Source organism: Xylocopa sonorina, chromosome 5, assembly GCF_050948175.1.
Source record: "Xylocopa sonorina isolate GNS202 chromosome 5, iyXylSono1_principal, whole genome shotgun sequence".
Lineage (NCBI taxonomy): Eukaryota > Metazoa > Arthropoda > Insecta > Hymenoptera > Apidae > Xylocopa > Xylocopa sonorina.
In genome coordinates, this window is record NC_135197.1 from 4,110,316 (window position 1) to 4,130,097 (window position 19,782).

The window sequence follows — 19,782 nt, forward strand, 5'->3', positions numbered from 1 at the left end:
TTTTTATGTCAGCCGAACCGAGGACTGCTCGCGCGATAAGCTGACGCCATTCGATGATCCCGCGGGACGAAGTTTCCAGGGAACATGGAAGATTCGTGCGACGATTAGAAGCGCTGTGACAAGATTTTCGCGAAAGGGGCGAGGGTCGTTCTCGTTGCACGAGGGTTTCAGGTTCGCATTTACCAGGTTTGCGTTCGCTGAAACGGACTAAACGTGTCTAAGCGTAACGATTTTTAAAAATTTATATTTTCCCTCCTGTGGAGTCGACTTGAAATGTGGACTAAGGTATGTATGTTATGCGGAATGTAAGAAAATTAAAATCGGGAAGAGGGAAGGTTCAAAGACTGCGAAACCTCCGCCGAGTAAAAGAATACGTTATTTTATTAAAATTCTTGCACGAATGAGAACGCGGAGTTCGACTCTCACGATGCAAGTGTGCTTTGAAAAAATTTATATATCCTATATTTAATTTCTATTCATTTATAAACCATATATTTACAATAAACAATACCATTAATCTGCTTAACTACCTTTCGTATTACAAACTCTCAGGTTCGTTCGCTTGCCCGTTTGCCGCACACCTTAATATATCTTAAATTTTAAATAAACGTCGTAATAGGCATTAAACTTACCGAAAACAGGTGACGTGAATACTAATTTAATTAAATCAGAGACTGAACCTTGTACGTATCACTTCCACGTCCCACTTAACAACTAAATCCTTTGATCATATATGTTATCGTTCCTTTTTTTGCGAGATGCGATGCGATTTGTCGGCGATTGGGTGCTTGAACATTCGCCGCGTAGGCCGAAATACCGCAAGAACCTTGAACGAATCGAGAACACGCGGAGGAACAATCAATTCGAGCGATACTTCCGAACGCTAACAGCGAATTCGATGATAATCTAGAGTGACTCTCTTGGGGAACAGGGAAAATTTGATTCTCAGTGTTCGTAGAGTGTGTAACTCGCGTTCTCGTCAGGTACAACGCCCGCATCAACCTGATCGGTAGCGATAATAAGATTCTGAACCTCGTAACCGTCTCGCCCGACATTGTGACACTTTTCGAGGAAGCTTGATCGATTCATTTTCGATCATGACTTCTTAACGAACCCAGTCTTGGGCGGTGGACCGACTAGCTTCTCCGATATGGGAACGGTTGGGTCCATTCCTAAAACAGGCACCGAGGATGCTTTGTCGTCGCATCTAGTGGACAGTGGGATTATAGACGGCGAGGGTGGCGCTCGTTCTATCGTTAACGTTTGTTGTGGATGTTGGGCGTCCGTTTGGATGCCAGCGGAACTGTATATCTCCTTCAAGACCAACAGTATTGTATCTTCGGACTCCCTAAATAGAAATAACAAATTTCATAGATCTTTTGATGTGATTGTAATATATAATGTAGGCGAAGAAAAAAGACTTAGGGGTTTTAAGGCCCGCGTATTTGATTTTGTCACGTCGATTGGGACCATGACTAGGTTTATGGACGTGATCGTCCGTAAAGTATCCAAAAAAATTCAAAAGTTGTTTTGAAATCTCAAGTGAAGCACTTCTGGATTTGAAATTTCGCAATTCAATTTGATCCGTGCGTTATTTATGTATATTATATATATAGGAAGTATAGTTATTTGTTTAATTGTTTAATTGAAGAGATCATCCATGCTTCTTATACAATGGAAGTACCAATTCACTCGTGACAGTATGGTGGACGTAACAAATTGTAAGTAGAATAAAAATTGCACTAACCAGTAACAGACGTGGCTCGTCAGCGCGAAAATGTACTCGTTGATGTATTCGAACGGAGCCTCCTGGAGAACGTAATCTATCCTCCGTCCGCCGTTCAATTTGCCGACTTTCAACTCTGCCCCGCCGTCGTCGTTGGCTTGCGGCTCCGGAACCGGTGTTTGTTGCAATTGCTCTTCCACTACTTTATCAATTTCGCGCTCGAGAGTGTTACTATCCGGTCTGTGGAACACTGCCAATTGGTAGACGGAGTTCCACGTGTTCTTTACCGAATCGAGCAACCTCTGCTTCAGATCCGCGCCCACGCGCGCCATTGTATCTTTCAATTCTGTAACGCGCACGATAAAGTTGCGAAATTCGTTTCGATTTTAATGAACAGCGCGATACGAATACTTAAACGAGAGCTTGTGATAGTAGAAAAAAAGAAGGTAACGAATAAACGCTTACCCAAATGCATTCGTTTACGTCCTTTGTGGTGTGGTATCAACTTTGGTCGATATTTAGGGGCGTCTGGGTTTATAAGCGCCTCGACTCTGTACGCCACAGGGTCGAACGGATGGAATATGTTGAAGAAAGCGGGGCACGTCGGCAGTTCAAAGTCTTCGCCGAGCATATCGATGCCTCGAATTGTCACGAACATACCGATAGGGCTACCGAAAGCGAAAAAGGCACGTGGGTGAAACTGTATCTGCGGATAGTGTATATAAGGCTGGCCTGTCCCGGCAGCGCCTATTACGTAGCTAATTTTTTTACTGTGGCGACGCTTCAGTATGCGTTCAGTCGGTTTTGAAGGGCTGGTTTCTTCCTGTTTTCGAGCAGAAACGGATACGTGTTACCAGCTAAATTAATGTTAATTGAGAATTTTATGAGCATTATTCTAATGAAAATTTAGTGCGTAGTATTTAATATGGTACTTATTATTTCTTGTTTCTAGATACAAGAATATTAATTAACGATAAATAACACAATTACTGATTCATTGCGATATATAATACGTACATAATAATTCCTATGAAAATATTACTCTTCCACTTACTTGTTCCTCGTTGGAATCAGCCTGATCTCCATTCGGCTTGTTCTCCGGCTTCTGATGGCATAGAAGGTCAAACAAAATCAAGCTACCCAACGAATGGCCGCCCAGATAAATTCCACCGTTGAAATCTGGATTCCTCTCTTTGAACAGAGAGTACAGCCTGTTCAATTCGTTTCCAACCGCTGCCATGATCGTTTGGCAATACACGGGACTAGTATAGAAAAGTATGTCGAGCAGCGTGCCGTTTATGATATGTCGTAATTTCGGTATACTCTCCAGCGTAATTGCCTGTAACTTCTTATCGATCCCAGTGTCCTCCGAGTGAAGCGACGCGTGCCACGAAATCGGCAATACTTCTATCCTGTTCACGATCCTTTGCTCGCTGGCTGTTCGATAATGCGATTGGACTAATTGCAACGATATACTTCGGAACTCATCAACTGTAAATAAATAACTACGAGTTAACGCAAATCATATTTATCTATCATATTCTAGACTATCTCGTTTGAGCTTATTTAATTGAACAAATGAGATTAAGATTAGGAGTTACGATTTATATAAGATCGAACATCGTGTCATAATGCTTCGTGTCACTTAAAGCTCGTTTTAAGATAAGAGCATTAGCATACAGTTTATATGCATAAAAATACTTTATCACGTACCAACTTCTTCCACGGAGCGGAATTTCAGGTCGCAAACGCTCCCAATGCCATGAACAACGAATAGCAGATGATCCACTTTCTCAGGCTCGCCGTCTTCGATATGGAACTCATCAAGGCCCCTTTTAATCAACCTGGGCTTGCTACCAGCACCCTGTAAATATGCACTGTCCTCTGAACCCTGTACAAATTGCGATTTAATGCTTCTAGCAAAACTATAATTTAAAACAATCCAACAAAAAAAATAACCTACATACGCAACGTAAGTACACGAAATTCACATTGCATACAGAAATGCATATTCTGCGGAACAAAAAATTTGACAGTGCATTCGGATCTGATAAAAAATAAATTCAGTAGAAATTAAACCGTCCTCGTGATTTCATGCAAGTTAACAATCATTTTGTTTAACATCTCTTCCGATGATTAAATTAAAGGGATGATTTACCGAGCTGTTGCCCCAGGCCGTTCCCATTTCCGGCAAAACCGGTGGCAAGTAATGGTGTTGAACCGTGGCACTGTGAAAGATAATGTATTCGCCATTGCTCAGGTCGATCCTGCGATTCCAGTTGTTCACGAGACACGCTTGTTTGTACTCTTCCTCGAGTTTAGCGGCAGTGCTTTCGTCGTAAGGGACGTATCTCGACTCGGTGGGTCCCTTGAAGAACCACGAGCACCGTCTCACTTCCGTCGGTTCGCCGCTCCAATAAACGGGCGACCTTTCGCGTCGTAGAATGTCGACGTCGTAACGACCGCCATCGGTCGCGACCGTCGTTTCAGGAGTGATTTCAGTCGAATTGTGAACCTCCTCCAGCTGTAAGCTGTCTTGCATAGAGAACGGTAGCCATAACACTTTGTGCTCCACTTTCTTGCGATAGAACCAATGGTGGTACACCTCTCTGTACTGCATGCGTTTGTCTGTGGGACCAGCGGCCTGAAATTGATTACGAAATGATCTACGTATAGAAGATTATTTTGAGTTTGAGATAAATTGTTAAAGTTCACACTAAAACCGTCAACTACGAGATATCTCGTACTTCGCGTTATAAGTTTAAATTGTTTGAGATTCGTCACAGATTGAATGTAAACTTAAAACGAAAGCTTGGCATTCAGGGCAAAACACTCTAAATTTGCCTGGAGAAGTAAAGGAATAGAAACTCTCGAAGCATCGTACAGAAATGTCAGCAGCGCGTCTTACCAAATTCTGCAAACTAGGAGGCACGGTGTCCGCGTTGGCGCGTCCAACCGGCGGATTAACAGACATCTGAACAGGACTTAAAGTAGCCGAACCAGTCGGTTCGGGGACTGTTGTCATCACAGGCGTCGTATTAAGAAACTCGATGCCGAGTCCACTCGTTAGATCGTGCGTTTGCGTGGTACCAGCGAAATAATGCTGACTCGTGGCGGTGTTCGCCGCGGGGGGAACGTACGGCTGGTACAGCGGATGGCTCGGCTGTTTGGGCACCTCGTTTTGAAATTGCGCGGGATCGAAGAACAGCGGTGGTGGCGGCGGGTTACATTCTGCGTTCACAGCCTCCTGGGTTCGACTATCGTCCCACGGTGAATTGGACGCGGGACCAGCGAAACTTGCACTGATCGTGCTGCCCAACGGCACTTGCTGCAATTCGTTCTTCGACGAGACTACGTCCACGGACGCCTTCGCGGTGCTCTCTTTGTACTGAAACTGCGGGAACGAACTAGTGCTCGACGAGACGTCGAAGAACGCGCTTACAGGCTGAGGGAAACTTTGAGGAGGATCAAGCAAGGCGCTGGGCATCGAGGGCGCGGTTGCGAGAGGGTAGTTCAGACTCGATCTCTGCTCTGTCGGTTTCGCCGCGAAGAAGTTGACGCTCGAAGCAAAGGACTGCGTTGGATAATATTGTGATGCTTGCACGTTGCTTGTAACACCATGACTTTGCGATGCCTCGAGCTTATCACGCGTTGCGCCCACTTCCTCAGAAACGATCGTCGATTGCGTTGACTCTGATGGTTCTTGTTTAACAAACGCGTTTAACACGTCAGGCTCCAACGAAACGTTCTTTTCCACAGTACTATTCAATGTTACATCGTCGGAAGTTGCAACGGTTTGGCTATCTGTTGCGATTTCATCAGCTTTCGGTGGTGTGTCGCTGGACAGATCCGGAGACTCCTCCTTTCGCTCCGCGAGCAGATGCTCCAACTTCTCCGAGACTTGAACCGCGGAAACCGGGGCGAAGGTCACAGTGGGTTTCGTTTCGGCGTTGTCTTTCACCGCGCTTTTTAAAATCGGCGACAGCGAATTCGTCTGATTCGGGTAAGTCTTTGCTACAACTACTTCTTTTTCTAGATTGATCGTCTTAGGTGGGAAATCACGTTGACCCGCGTACGCGTCGAAACCGAAGTAAGAACCGACAGCAGGAGTGTTCTGCGGGGTGATCGGTTCCTGCAGCTGCGAAGAAATCGGTCGACAGGACAGAGAGATGTTTGGCCTCTCAGGTATAGGGATACCCCCCTCGTTACTTGGATTTTGACTCTGCGGTGTGACGCTTCGCGAAGTGCCGGTGGAACCGTAAGGAACTCCTGTCGCCACTCCCGTTGGACTAGACCTGAAGGATTCTTGCAGAGAATTCGTCTGGGATAAGTACTCCGGCGTGGAACGTTGCACCGATGGTGAATTCGTAGAGATCAACGCCTCGACAGGCTGGAAACTTGGAGTCGAGGTAACAGATTCGTTCGGATTGAATATAGTCGGTGGTGCGATGACAGTTTGCGGTGTTAACAGCGGTTGAGTTACGGGGGTTGAATATGGCTTGGACGTGTTGGATGTTATGTCAGGCGGCGGCGCGTACTTCAGGCGTCTCTGGTTGCCGAGGCGATATGAAACGTGTCCTGAAAGGAAATGAAAAAGTACGCATTACTTGATAGGATCTACTTGTCAAAGTAGAAGGTTGTACAAGGACAAAAAAGATCGTCTAAATATGTCATTCTCTGCGACAACTAACATAAATATTATTCAAGATGCAAAGTTGCATTCGAACTCGATATATAATAAAATTAAAAAAAACTACATCAATTTCGATTAAAAAATATTTCAATGAAGTGGTTTCATCTTTATAGAAATCTTGTATAATTTACCGTTGTTAGACGAGGGTGGTGCTGGCGGCGCAGCCGACTGAGGCGGAGCCGTCAAACCCGCGGCACTTCCGGGGTTAACCTCGGAGGGTGCTGAGAAATTCGCGCGTCGAGGATCGTGGAAATTGGCGACTACAGGTGGCGAGGTGTCCCTCAATGAATCGCGACCGTCGTGTGAAGGCACATAAGGATTCGTACTTTGTACGCTGGCTACTTTCTCAAAGCCTTGATTTGTCTGGAAACCCGAGGAGTCGCCAGTGATCGACGACAAAGACAAATTCGGCAATGAGGATAGAATCGAGGTGAGATAGCCTTGTTGCTTTGTCAAATGGCTCGTTGAAGCCTTGGCTTCCTCGGAGATCAGAGATATGGGCGTGAATTCACTGTCAGACGCAGTCGCTGGTCCAGCTGGGTTATGCGAATTGGCAGGTGGTACCTGTCCTACGAAGTTGTCCAATTCAGCATCTGAAAACAATGGAAAATTTCGTACGGTTCGTTGAAATGCAATGATGTTATGGAATTCTTCTTGAAGAATTTATTTGTAAATGGGAACGTAACGAATACGAGTCGAAGGAAGCTTTGATATTAAATCAACTATTTAAAAAAAAAATATTATAAAAGCTACCTAATCTCTATTATTTACAGTGAAGAAAAAATGTTACTTTACACAAACGTCCTTGTACTAAAATTATATCGAATAATAACGCATCAGAAGAGGCTCTCCTCTACATTTAACGTTCGATAAACTCCTCAGCGATATTAAACAATCCATCGTACAGAAATCCGACACCTTACAATTTATTGAACATAAACTGCACGTGTACCAACGTAAATAATAATTTGAAATAAATCCACAAGAAATAAAGGAAGAAATTAATCGAGCCATACATCCCAATACTTTCATTACTCACTATGGTGCCTCATTTCTTAAAATAACTCGAACAACGAAGCAAACGACCGAAGTTCCTGAAAATCTGCTATCTGAAACACGTAAAAGAGCAGAGCAAGGTGAATCCCAACTTAGCGGTTACAACACCTCTAGGCGCGAAACTATCCACGATCCCGCGACGGCTGAATAGCCCGGAACCTCGGCTGGATTATTCACAAAACAGTAAATATTGAACAGGATACAATGAAGTGTAAGCCCCGACGACGAAGGCAAGTGGGTGGTCTGTATCTTTTCTTACCGGCTGGCTATTGGCGCCGACATCCTGTCAGCTCTCGCGTTACCGATTTCTATACCACCGTCTCGCATCCTGTTCATCAAACACCTGCGATTGTGCAACGCGGCCCGCGTGTTTCCACCTAGATTTACTTTTCCATTCGCCGTTATCGTCCGCCGTAATTGACGGACACCTCACCCTTTTGTAAACGGCTACGCCCCGGAACCTTATAAGCGGCTGCCTCATTTTTACGACCAGTCTTCGAACGAGAAGTGTCTCAAAGCGTACGCGAGGGCATCATGAAAGGACTGCTGTGCTTTTGGTTCGTTTGCTTGATTCGTTGCCTCGCGTGGATTAAGTGTACGATCGTTTTCGTGGCTGCGTCAGACGGGAGTCCTACGAGCGATGATTGGAGGGAAAGCTGGAAGCTGTTGAGGCAACCCGTGAATGTGGAACTCAGAGAAGAATGGGGTGATTACCAGCGTCCAGTGAACGCGAATTTCTTTAGGAAATTTAGTGACCTCAGTGATGAGGGAATCGTGCTCTTTTCTACGGACAAATGTTCTAGGTGAGATAGTTGGGAATGTTAACGTGATCAAGTTTTCTTGAATGATATATATGGACTGTCTGAAAAATTGGTTATGCTTATAATTTGTCAAGATCTGCAACGGAGAAAATTACAGTGAAACTTGCAATTTGTTATAAAGGTACTGCATCGAGAAGAGCGTCGACCAAAACGGGGATAACTTTCAGTACATTAATCTCTTTTGGACAGCTAATGGCGTCGATGTCACGGGTAAAAGATTGTGTATATGATACTTTATGTTTATTAGTAGCTACTAATTGGTATAACAATTAATTGTACATGTCAGGTCATCCAGAAAAAAATCATCCCCAATTACTAGGAGACGCAGAACCGTCGAATCCACGAACTACGAATATCAACCCCCAAAACTGTCAGGTACAGAATTGAACGCGACCTGCATTATCGTCTGAGCATTACACATTCTTGATCTTCGTACACTTTTAGATTTACCTTGACCTGGATTGTAACATCGTTGATGTAGAAACCACCACTGGCTACGCGAGAAAAAGATTCCACTCAAACATGGAGAACAGCAAAGAGAATGAGAACGTGTTCAACAAATCCACCAACTCTGATCTAAAAATTCCTGTAACTATAACAAATATCCTTTTTTACAACTAAACCATGTGCGAACTGGTTGAATTCGACAAGCTTGACGTATTTCTCTTTCTGCAGATAAAAATAGCAGAGAAATACAACTTGAGCAAACAAACGCAAACGAAATTCACAGTGAACAACACTGTCCATCGAATCATCATAGACATCGATGGGAACGTCTCGAGCGTGTTACTTCAGATGCCCGTAGGTAAGTTTCCCTTTAAAATTTGATCGAATCTTTTAAAATCGTTTGGCTGAAAGCGATTCGTGGGTCGAAATAATATTAAATTAATTGATCGACGGGAAGTAAATTGGTTTACGTACGAATATTACACCTCGAGCCACGTGTTTTAATACTACGTGTGTTCTAAGCTAAAAATAATTTCCGACGCCCGATACGTAGGCTTGTGCATGAATTAATAGCACTTGACAAATTTCACGTCCGTGTTCATTGTCCGGTTACAAGCGCATCCATTTCGCGTGAAACATAATTAATATCGGTTGCGGCAATGAAATGTGATGCGCGAGCTATAATTGTAAGGGAAACTTGTATCGTTGCTGTCTCAATGAATTAATATGCTTGTCCATGAATAGTAAGTCTGCGAGCAGAGAGATGAGCTTGAAAATACTTGTCAACTTTTTCATAAAGAAAATGTTCTATGTACTTTCAGAATAATAGAATATTTCTGAACAATTTCGTAAAAATTTAACTAAATAGTCAGTTTTTTATCGAGTTCACTGTGTAAATTAATAAACAAGTTAGTTAATCCACTTTACTATACCCTATGCATCTATGAACAGTAACGAACAACTTTAACTTTGTAATTATTATACTCTGCTTGCAATTATGTATAGACTGAATAGTATACCCTGTCGTTATAAAACCATGAACTTTTACATGAGTTCCTTAATTAATTGCACGATTGATTGCACTTATTCATAACTAATCATCATTTGTATGTACATGAAACGTTTCATACAAACGCGAAGCGAGAAAAAAACAGTCGTGACGAGAATAAAACATTTGATCGACCTAAACCATCAGAAACATTGACACGACGATATAAATAATTAATAACTTCGCGGAATTCCTTCGATCAAATGGAAACGATATTGCAATTCATTTCGAGAAAAATGTAACAACAATGAAATTTTACAAGCGAAAGTTATATAGAAAAATCTACAATATTAAAGGTCTATCATCAAAAGTCCTACTCTGTCAAATCTCCAAATATACTTACCCTAAATCATTTCGTTACCCAGAAACACAAAAGTAACGCAAAAAGTCTCCACAAAAAGAAAATGAGACCAATCCACCCGTTCACCGCATGAAGAACTGGTCTCGAAATCTACGGACCAACGTTTCATCCCCTTATTTCTCGCGAGTTCGCGATCAACCTTCGTAACACCCTACCATTCATGGTCTATCGACCGCCTCGTCGTCTCGGAGGATTCCGTCCGCTTTCGTTGCATTGCACCAACCCCAAACGGCCGTCTTACATCAAACGAGGAGCCGAGCCACCCCTCTGGTGCGCCAATCCGTTGGCTGTATCACGCGCGCACACGTTCCAACGCGACGAGAATGCTCGTGAACGAAATCGTTGGACGAAGTCGTGTTCCTCGCATGTTTCGCGAATTTTTTTCACACGATGATCGAGTCTGGACGTGCGAGGTGCTCGCGAGGACAGCGCGATGTAGATCGGCTTATTCTACTTAACAGACGCAACAGCGCCCAGCCACGGAACTGCGATGTCTTGGGTGCGCAAGGGTGCCGCGGACGGGGTGAGAATCGACACGCGAAACGCTCCATCTGGCGAGTGGAGGATGAAGCTCTTAGGGGAGGACGATTCGAAATATCGCCTCTTCGTGGAGGCTTTCGTTGGGGTGAACGATGCGAGGAAGTTGTTCTTTCCTGATCCATGGCTGAAGGGTGAGTACAATTCCTATTTACAATTTATGTTATAAAAGAACTGCTTTTCCTTGCTGTGGATTATATAATCGTATTTGTTTCTTTACCTGTGATTTTTTTTAATGAAAAATTGTTGCGATCGACCGAACGAAAGACTTGATGGATTTAGTGGCTTGTAACAGGAGGATCCTGTTTAGGACCATACGAAGATGCGTCAATGCTAATTTTGTTTCATCGTTGCGATGTACATTTGCATATTTTGATTCTTTAATGATATTTCTTTTATCGCTCTTCAATGTTCGTGGAAGCGAACAAATTAATGAAAAATATTTCGTGACTCGTGACACAGCTTTTTTCCTTCCCTATAAAAAGATATGACGGAGAGAACGGAGATATCGTCTCGATGAAAACAGAGGAGTTTGTCAATAGTGTCGAGTGGAGTCTTATTATAAAATTGTGAATGTTTTCTGTTTTACGAAAGAGAAATGTAATACTTTTCTTAGCTGGAAAAATGGAATTACATGCGAAGAGAAAGATGAACAGAATTTAAAGTAAGAAGTTCATGTAACGTTACGGAAAAGGCAGCAATTAAAGTTAGATAACAGCGTACTAAACCGTGAACAACAAGTGTTTCGAAAGTGTAACAATAACACGTTTACAATTGCAGATTGTCAATAACGAAGACGCTGTAGACTCAGAGTTATCCGTAAAGAAAACTTCCGGCTTCTTCCGATAAATGTAGAAAGGAGAGGACGCAATCGATCAATTAAATTCGTTATAAATTGCCATAAAAACCATGAAAAATCTGCTCCGTCATTTAGATAATGAACCACTCATTGCTCGAGAAAGGTTAATAAATTACGATCAGCGCAATAACAAATGATCAATGTAACCGTATCGCGTGTTCTAAACGGAAAATTTTCGATTATGAAAGAATAAATATATATAAATACACACACCCAGCGGGCGGTGCATAAAAACGTATCTCTTCGATAGATATTAAACTAAAAAAGCGGAACGTGAATTATGCAATACTTTCCACGAACAGTAGGCGTAACGTCATCATCGACGAGCGAATAATAACGAGGCTGTTTACAATACGGAACAATTCATGCATCCGACGTGTATCGACAATCGTTTATAGAGAATCGAATGTATCTACCACCAACACACGCCCTTGTGTAATAAACAAAGTCAATAACAAATCGGTTGAGACGTCAAAACCATCTTCAAAGGTGTTACACTGAACCAACTGCTGTACAACTAGTGTAAAGCTAGCCTTGAAGATGAATTACGAGGACGAGGAAACGAGTGAACTCGTCGTTACGAATGATTAAAAATCAACTAGCAAATACAGTGGTTCAAAAAAAAAACTACTTATGCACAGCGATCTCTGAACTTTCATTGAAAATATTCTTTCCGAAGTTATATGCATATTTACAAGTGGACTTCAATGCTGGCGAACTTCCGTTGCAATATCTTTGTACAAGAAAAAAATTGTGCAAAATATAATCGAAGCCTGATTACACAGCTTATCCATCTGATTACTAAGTACAAAAAAAATTCCGTGCTAATCTACAGAAGAACAATTCTCAATTTTTCCAACGTAACAAAGATCTTGATGTATCATCGTACAAGAAAAGAATTGGCACTAAAATTCAGAGATTCGTATGTAAATCCTTATCTAGATCGCTGTGCGAGTACACTGTCAATATTTAAACGAGATAAATCTCATCAATCATCGAAAACGCAACGACCTATCTGCAATTACATAAAACGTGCGGTGATTAGAGACGATCGTCGAGGGCTTACCTAAAGAGGAACTTCTGGGGCCTACGCCACGGGTTGGCGATAGTAGACCACGACGTGTGACATCGTTCGACGGGGATTAGAACTGGATCGCGAGCTGTCAACGAGCAACAGCGAGGTCGCGCACGTTTCCACGGTTCTGTCACGTCCGAGAGTTGCTCGCGACGCCTCGTCCATCTGACAACTGCCAAGCGAGCCGCTGGCTTTCTGGCTCGCAGATACGAACGGTTGTGCAATAGACGCCGACGAGCTAACTGCCCTTTGGTCGGCGGCTCGTGCGTTTGGCTGACGCACGCGGAATACCGGAAGAGAGCAGAGAGAGATTCGCGAGTTTTTCTTCGCGCTGCTTTTGCATCGTTTCTGCGAATCTCGCACAATCAAGAGCGAAAATGATACGGAACTAGGAAGAGTCGAGGCGAGACCGCACGGTTGTTCGCTCTGATCGAGCGAGGGGGTTGATTTCGACGATTCGACACAGAATTAAACGGTAGAAACGCGCTCGAACACTTTGCCTCGACTCTGATTAGTTTTAAGGGAAATTGATACAATTCAAGCTTAAAAGCGAACGATGTACATCGACTTTTAATTTTGCCTAGCGGACACTTCAAGGCGAATTCACGTTGTTCGATTTACTTGAACAATACGATTTGTCTAACAGAATCGAGGGTAAAGCAAATTGTGCATTTTACTGAGAATCAGTATTGAATTTTGCTAAACGACGCGTAAATGGGGTATAGCAAGAAAATTAAAGCTTGTATGTCATTCGTACACCTTTCATCTCAATTACATATGTTCAATCACATTAACTCAACTAAAACGAGCAGCGCGCGTTCACTTTTAGATGCACATGCGAAACTACACACTTTCTGGCAAAGACGAATCCACGCTCGTTGTTCATAAGGCGGACCGTACATGCAGTGCTCTATTATTAACGAGACATGTATCTTGACCGTGCATTTTGCATCCGATTTTGTGCTCGTCTACGTGATCAACGTGTCAACCTGTTGGCGTCGAGCATATTATACCGTTCAGCTTATGCTCGTTGGCTAAGATTCATGGCATTAACGGTGCATTAACAACATTAATTCTGCTGTCCAAGATATATCTCATTTCCTTCAGTCGTTGAAGGGAATCAACTGGTTTTTGTATACCAATATAATCGTGTACGAATAAGCATCTAGCTGAGGTGCGAGTGACTATCAATTAATTAATCATTACAGAAACGAGATTTACAATTGGCAATTCGATAGTTCCAATTCGTGCATAGTGCAACTGAGAAAGAAATGGTGTAAAAATAGCGCGTCACTTTTAATGTCCTAATTGGCAGTGTATTTTAAATGTTCAACTCTAGACGTGCTCACATTGTTGCGCGGTTGAAAACCGTTCATTAGACATTTCTGCTTCTTTACGCACTATATTCGCCATGTATCTCTATATGTTATCTCTAGTATAATTTTAGTCGACACATATTACAATCATTGACGTGATTGTTTAACATTCCCAATGACGAAAAAGGTCAATGACAATAATGTGAAGAAAATATTTACACTGGCCGAACTGTTTGCGCGATTAGATAGGCAACTAAAAATGCATACTCTCCAAATCAACGCGATAATTGTTTGAAAAAATTAGAACGGTCGCAGCTTGCAACGCTGCCGTAAAAATCACGATATCACAATTTTTATTATTCAATTTTACTACGTTGTTCAAATCGTTTACTACACAGATATAGTATATATAATAGTTACGAGTTCGTCATAGTGAATGTTTACTTTACAATAACACAAATTTCAACATACATACTTACCTCTGACAAATGAATTTTATGCTTGATTGATTGCCAATACAAATGATTGAACTCCCACAGAGTTTATTAGATAAGAGATAATTAATAATAAAAGTTTATCAGATAAAAGAGATAATTAAATAACCGTTTCAAAATATCGAGTGAAGAATATATTCATGCTCGCTAGAAAATGTTTTCTTCCAGAAAACTCCAACGACGAGGCAATTGCAAAATACTATTCGAACATTCAAATAAAGGACAATGTGGCATTAGGTGACAAAATGTATAACGATGACGCAAAGGTAATGCAAAAATCGAATATTCAGACTCGATTCTTCTATATAACGCATCTTCGTTAAATAAAACGTTAAATAATAAATAATAAACAATAGATTTACACGGGCACATAATGATGTACGAATCTTTTCAGAACGATTCTGAGGTAATTGCAATTGAGCAACAAAATTTGGATGCACCAGCCACTGCTGAGTTAGCGGAGAACATCGAGTTAATTCGTGAAAAGCCATTCAAACGTCACTCGAAAGACACAGAGGGAGATAACCGAGTGAAAGAAGAAAAGTCATCAATCGTCTCGTCTAATACTGAAGTTGTGCCTGTCAACTTCGTTGAATATATTACCTTCACTACTGCCAATAAAACTGTATCAATTTCAACGAACGTTTCCAATGAAAAATCGTTTGGAAAGGTGTCATTGGCAGAGGTAAGAAAATGAAATTTCTGACAATATTAATCAAATTAGTACTGCGATCCTTATAAAAGTCATTAACATAAAAGCTGCGCTATCTATACAAATTAATTTCACACTCGCCAATTGGAAATGAATTCACATAAAAACGTGAACAGGAGTTTACTGAAAAGATAGAGATACCTCGGAAATGAACGCGTGTGCTTCACTTTCAGCCCTTCGAAAATAAAGATTTAATGCAACTAATTATATGCGAAACGATATTACGTTCCTTTAACTCGTAAGTGAGACAAGCATGAGTCAATGATTACAATGAAACATTAAAACATACTTAAGTCTGACATCAGACGTAAGACGTAGAAAACGCATACTGTACTGTACGTAATAACTTTTAATTGCACAATACTTGTCTGAAATTACGCTTATTTGTTACTCTTGATCGCCAACCGAACCTTCAAACGTTTAAACAGAGTACTTTCATCTCTTCTATTCTTCTCTTCGTTTGTGAAGAAAACAGAATGTCTGAAAAATCTTTGTTTTCGTGAATATCGACATTTCCCAGGGCATAAAGCACAGTTCGAAAATTAATATCAATGACTTGTAGCACAAATTTTGCGGAAACTATTTTTCACGTTTGCGCATACATTTTAAAATCCAACGTTCAAATTCCATATTATTTCACTTACTATGAGTATGCATAAAATAGAACAGTAGAATAGTAGTAGTTGTTGTATCAAAGATCGTTTTAAAAAAAATTTTAAAAGAATTAGCATTTTATTTAAATTGAAAAGAGAACGTATAAAAAGTACCATGTGAATCGAGAGAAGTCCATGAGTCACATGGACTTTAGCTACTAGAATTAATTAATTGCCATTGGTGCACAGATACCAGACAGATTTTTCAACCAGTTCTCCTGCAAGATTAGCACGATTTTATTGCTCTTAATTCGTTCCTTCCATTTTAGCCTTTGAAAATATCCTTCTCGCACGAATACCACGTGTACAAAGTCCTTCATGGGTCATGGATCATAGACTATACTACAACTAATCAAAAGCAAATACTAATCGAGTATATTTGCACGTGTTGATCAAAGTTATTACTCCGTTTTAATGCATGCTATAATCGTTATATCTCGTGCGCGCTATAACGTCAATTAACAACGAATCGATGATAATGACAATCATGCGTAACACCACTGATTCTTTTATACAAATTCTGAACACTTCTGAACAATTCTGCTTGTATAAAATGATACGTTTGCATAGAGAAAGATTACGCGTTGTATAACGAATCGAACATCGAAGATGCTCCATTCGTCGCCCAATTTTCTGTATTCAGGAGCAAGGAAGGCATCGCACGAAATCGCCGACAGGATCGATCGAGAATTTCGATGTTGAGATCGACGCGTCGACGCATAAGACCATTAATATATCGACGAGAATGATCGAAACTCTGGACGATCGACAATTCTCCGAAGAGATGCTAAGCTACGTGAATCAGAACGTCGAGGAGAAAAAGATGTTAATTGAAGTGAACAGGGACAGCAATTTGCTGGTCACACCGGGAACGATCCACAGAGTAGTGTTCGATGTATTGAACAATTGCGTTCTGCCAGTCAGATACGCGTTCAGAGTAAAGAGTACACCTTTCAGTGTGTACAATGTTCAACCGCAATAGTGAGCTGCTGATGCGATCACAAAAGTGTTCATATTTTATTCGATTACAGTCACTCGTCGACTTACGGCTTTATTTATCAAAATAAACAGTATAATTACGGCAGACATGTATAAATCAAAATTAATAGCTTGTATTGCTGATTTTTCATTGTTAGCTACGTATGAGAAAACAATTATGGATGATGTTAAAATCAATTTGGGGAGTAATTAAGAAATAAACGTTACAAAATGTTGTCGCGAGACTATCACAAGATTTTATCATATTTAATATGCTCTGTATATCCCCTACTATAACTACATATTCAATAAAAATTACTTTTATTTAGAAACAGATAAATGATTGTAATCCATAAGTACAGTATCTACGGATACTTACGGACGAGAATGTATATAAACATTATTCTGAATTATTTTCTCGTCGTAAGTCACGAAATTACTGTAGTCGAATACTTATGATCCAATAACAATTTATTCATAATTTACTCATTATTTATGCACCACGTGCAGCGCATGGATCTATCCCGGACAAATGAGCAACGTGGCGATCGATTTGATTGTACCCAAAAATGCTGCACCAGACACGGCTAACACAGTCACGTTATTCATTTTGGGTACGGAAATTAAGGAAAAATCTGTCTACCTGTACGTACAAGGATCACTTTCGAAGGTAATCGCAGCGAGATATCCAAATTAGGAAGACGACTAACCAGATTCTAACAATCGCGATGTAATTTCATTGATCTTCAAGTTTATTAATCAATAATCGAAGTCTTTCGTCGCTGAATATCATTTGTGTCGATACAAATATCTTTACCAATACAAATAAATAAATATATATATACCTTTTCATATTACTCGCGTTCAATTTTGTTATAACTTTTGTTAATGGTTTCGATGCTCAGTTAACCGACGATGTGAAACCAACGGTCGAATATTCGTTCAACAACAATTGCGCTGGGAAGTTGGCTAAAGATCAATGCTATAAGTCCAGTTGGAGCGTCGACATTAAGATTCAGGACTACGATTCAGGTATTCGAGTTGAGATTTTTAAAAGGCTACAATCCCCAATAAGTTTGCTGCCATTCTGGTAGCAATGAAACCGCGTTCATTTGCGCCCCAAAGTACATCCATATGGTATCGTGATCAAATTTTGCAGGTTTAAAACGTGTCATTACATCGACGAACAATATTTACCCGCGCACGGAGTTTATTAGTGGCACACGAAGTCCTCTAACATTTTATTACTCTGCTACCTGTTGCGATAAGACGGTCAAAATTACGGCAATTGATTTACTGGATAATTACAACAGCGTAACAATAGATGTCACAGGTAATTGTTACGTGATTAGATCATTTGATGCTCTTCCTACTTTTCTTTTCTTTAATAAATGTGATTTGTTTTAGCATGGAACAATTTATCAGAAGCAGAAATCGCGACTATCACTGTGGGAACGTTGTTCGTATTGTTATTAATTGTTTTGGTCGTTATTTTAATCGCATACTGCGTACGACGAAGAAAGAGTCACGATTTACCTTATACGCAACGATATGGATCTAGACCCCCTGCGCAATCAGAAAGGACTAATTTTTAACGCTTTATTGTAAACATAATGTATGATGTACGTCCAATTTTTGTTGTATCCATTAATGGTCACAATTTAGTTGCATTTATATGGAATACATTTTGAATAAACGCGCGACAGTGGGCGTCCAATAGAAAGTCGCTCTATCTAGTGCCATCTAGAGTTATAAATGGAGCCAGTTCTCGTGGAACAACTGCCTCTACACATTTATATTTCTATGGCGAAATCGTTCTCCTAAATACCTAGTACACACAAATTACTGTTGATCATTTTTCGTGTTATGTTCCTACGTACAATTGCAGTAATTTTATTTAAAATGCTTAAAGAGGAAACGAGTAATTGAAACAGATTGTAAAACAATATGTATAATTATAAGTTGCCTACGTTTCGTTCGATACGTATTTTTTAATAGTGCACAGACTTTTAACTTGATAGAATCAAGAGAACAAAGATGTCTTTTTATTTTACAATTATATGCTGCACTGTATATAGCGGCACACAAGATTAAACACAACACAGACTTATGTTTTGTAGGAAGTGCCAAGGGTTTGATAAGCGGTTACATTTATTTTGTAACATACACAGGTGGATTAAGTACAATAATAAAATAATTAGACTGGAGCACAAGTGGAAGATCAGTGATTCGCATTCGACAGAAACAATATACGCATGCACAGATGTTTGCCAGAATGATGGTTATGTATGACTCGTATAACAGTGCGAGTGTAAATAAATAAAACGAACATGGAAACGTATGCGATATCGATTAGTTTCGCGATAAATGTCATCCATACACATTGTCACGTGTCAACAAGATTGTGAAAATATGAGCCTGCGAAAGCCCCACCCAGGTGTTTCGTTAACAGACTCACCATCGCGGAGTACCGCAGGTGTGGCAGGCGTAATAGGCACCAAAAGTGCATTCTCGGCGTAATTTTCGAACGGAAACCCTTCACCAGCCGCTGATAACAATGGATTTTTCACTTTACGTGATGCACCGCTCATGTTTACAGTGACGTTGGCACCACGCGGCTCGAAAACACTGCCATCCAAAGATTACTAAACTACGAATTGCAAAACACTGCCAATCTACCATAGACTACGAACATTGGACTTGAATCGCCACGTCTGCGATAAAAGTAGAGGTCGCGCGCAGTCTTCTACAAGCTAGTGGAATTATATCACTAGACACGGCAACATGCTTGTACCGGAACTTCGTAGTCCGCAGACAAAATGCTGCGCTAAGCGGTTATATCTAATAAGAGTAGGGATCTACACTTTTGGTTTCATTCTAGTAAATGCAAGAAACGTGTCACCAAAATTCGATGCTCTAGAATCCCTGTACCATTTTAGTGCCGCTACCGATATTACCGATTCTGCACGGAATAGTTGAAATAGTGCTTTATCCATTTAACGTGAT

At 40.9% G+C, this 19,782-nt stretch overlaps 2 protein-coding genes across 3 annotated transcripts; one reads left to right on the top strand and one right to left on the bottom strand.

Annotated features, from left to right (window-relative positions):
- Window positions 1-363: 363 nt before the first annotated feature.
- On the bottom strand, window positions 364-19,438 carry LOC143424080 (SEC23-interacting protein). 2 transcript variants are annotated; one of them, XM_076895888.1, is made up of 9 exons: window positions 19,235-19,438; window positions 6,551-7,012; window positions 4,635-6,304; window positions 3,885-4,370; window positions 3,440-3,590; window positions 2,781-3,217; window positions 2,192-2,549; window positions 1,748-2,072; window positions 364-1,348 (listed from the first exon to the last, which is right to left on the bottom strand). In XM_076895888.1, the coding sequence occupies exons 1-9, from the start codon at window positions 19,365-19,367 to the stop codon at window positions 1,096-1,098; spliced, it is 4,275 nt and encodes a 1,424-aa protein (XP_076752003.1). In that variant the 5' UTR covers window positions 19,368-19,438; the 3' UTR covers window positions 364-1,095. The 2 variants fall into 2 exon arrangements, with proteins under 2 accessions (XP_076752003.1, XP_076752002.1); XM_076895887.1 differs by having other exon boundaries at window positions 3,440-3,617.
- On the top strand, window positions 8,010-18,621 carry LOC143423805 (uncharacterized). The gene is made up of 13 exons (XM_076895387.1): window positions 8,010-8,278; window positions 8,418-8,506; window positions 8,583-8,671; window positions 8,741-8,884; window positions 8,972-9,101; window positions 10,614-10,823; window positions 14,602-14,699; window positions 14,828-15,118; window positions 16,442-16,779; window positions 17,287-17,446; window positions 17,682-17,808; window positions 17,936-18,109; window positions 18,184-18,621. The coding sequence occupies exons 1-13, from the start codon at window positions 8,010-8,012 to the stop codon at window positions 18,369-18,371; spliced, it is 2,307 nt and encodes a 768-aa protein (XP_076751502.1). The 3' UTR covers window positions 18,372-18,621.
- Window positions 19,439-19,782: the final 344 nt, after the last annotated feature.